This window comes from Cynoglossus semilaevis, unplaced genomic scaffold, assembly GCF_000523025.1.
Source record: "Cynoglossus semilaevis isolate Cse_v1.0 unplaced genomic scaffold, Cse_v1.0 scaffold6439, whole genome shotgun sequence".
NCBI classification, from domain to species: domain Eukaryota; kingdom Metazoa; phylum Chordata; class Actinopteri; order Pleuronectiformes; family Cynoglossidae; genus Cynoglossus; species Cynoglossus semilaevis.
In genome coordinates this window covers 1-1527 of record NW_007585665.1, presented here as the reverse complement: position 1 = coordinate 1527, position 1527 = coordinate 1, and the positions used below count along the sequence as shown (strand labels likewise).

The window sequence follows — 1527 nt, the reverse complement described above, 5'->3', positions numbered from 1 at the left end:
AAGGGATCAATTCCTTTTATTTCACATTGTGAAATACATAGAATTTACATCATCAAGTCATCATAATTGATCTTAGGCTTTTCTGCGAAGTTCCTGCATATAAAGGGCCACACCACATCCGTCTTCAGCATGAATGAGAAAGATGGTGATGTTGTATAAAGTCTGACCTTAGAATTCTTTAAAAAAAAAAAAAATTTTCTTCTCTCTAGTTCAAAAAGAGCCCACCCAAAGTTCCGTACAAAGCCATCACTTTGGCCACGGTTCTCTTCTTGATCGGCTCTCTGTTAATCGTCATTGGTGCTCTTCTTCTGGCTGGATACTTTGGAGTCACTGTGAGGCATAAAAATCTTTTTATGACAGCAGCACAAATACATACTTAAGATATTTAAAGACATTTAATCACTATGTGTAAAATGTTTTGTGTCTTTCAGCACACCGACCGGACTATACCTGTTCTCATCATCGGAATCCTTGTCTTCCTGCCTGGATTTTACCACCTAAGAATAGCTTATTATGCATCAAAGGGTTACCCAGGATATTCCTATGATGATATTCCAGACTTTGATGACTAATCTTTATACTGGATTAAGCTGGAAGCTACATCCACATTACTTTGGTTTCGAATAACAACTTTTAGATTTAGTTTCTTGCTTTACAATTGGCTGTAGCAGATCGTTGGAGTTGCCACAAGGGGACTTTACTAATTGCAAAAAGTACATTTTTGTTAACCATATGGACCATATTTATCATATGGAGTTTATGGTCTAAAAAATTGGTTTTTAATAGATAGGCTGATTTTTTTTTTTTTAATTTTAACTAAACAAGTACAGTACATATCAATTACAAAAGTTTATACATATGGTAAATAAGCATATACAGTTAGGCCCATAAATATTGGGACAGTGACACAAGTTTTGTTATTTCAGCTGTTTACGAAAACATATTTAGGCTATGGGCTTAAAGTGCAGACTCTCACCTGTAATTTGAGAGCATTCACATCCAAATTAGAGCAAGAGTTTAGGAATTACAGCTCTTGAATACGTAGCTGCCTCTTTTTCAAGGGACCAAAAGTGGACAATTGACTCAGAAGGCTGCAAAGGGCTCTTCCCTCATTAACCTGTCATCAATTAAGCAGTCAAAAGTCTGGAGTTGATTCCAGGTGCAGGTCCAGGCGAACACACAACATGGGGTCAAAGGAGCTCCCAATGGAGGTGAAACAGACCATCATGAGGCTGAAAAAAAGAAGAAATCCATCAGCGAGATGGCAGAAATGTTAGAGTGCACTGGTGAGCTTGGGAACTCAAAAAAGGCCTACACGTCCACGGAAGACGGTGGATGATCCACTCAAGTGAAGAACACCCTTCAGGAAGTAGATGTATCAGTATCTAAGTCTACCATAAAGAGAAGACTTTATGAGAGTAAATACAAATGATTCACCACAAGGTGCAAACCATTAATCAGCCTCTAAAATTGAAGGGCCAAAAATGACTTTTCTCAAGGCAAAACTTAAGGCAGAAAGACCCACAA

General features: G+C 37.9%; 1 protein-coding gene across 1 annotated transcript; it reads left to right on the top strand.

Moving 5' to 3' along the window:
* Positions 1-209: 209 nt before the first annotated feature.
* On the top strand, positions 210-1124 carry LOC103399110 (transmembrane protein 230-like; the record flags this gene model as incomplete). Its single annotated transcript, XM_008337852.3, has 2 exons — positions 210-332; positions 432-1124. Coding segments are annotated over 2 exons (264 nt in total), but the record flags the coding sequence as incomplete, so codon positions are not given.
* Positions 1125-1527: the final 403 nt, after the last annotated feature.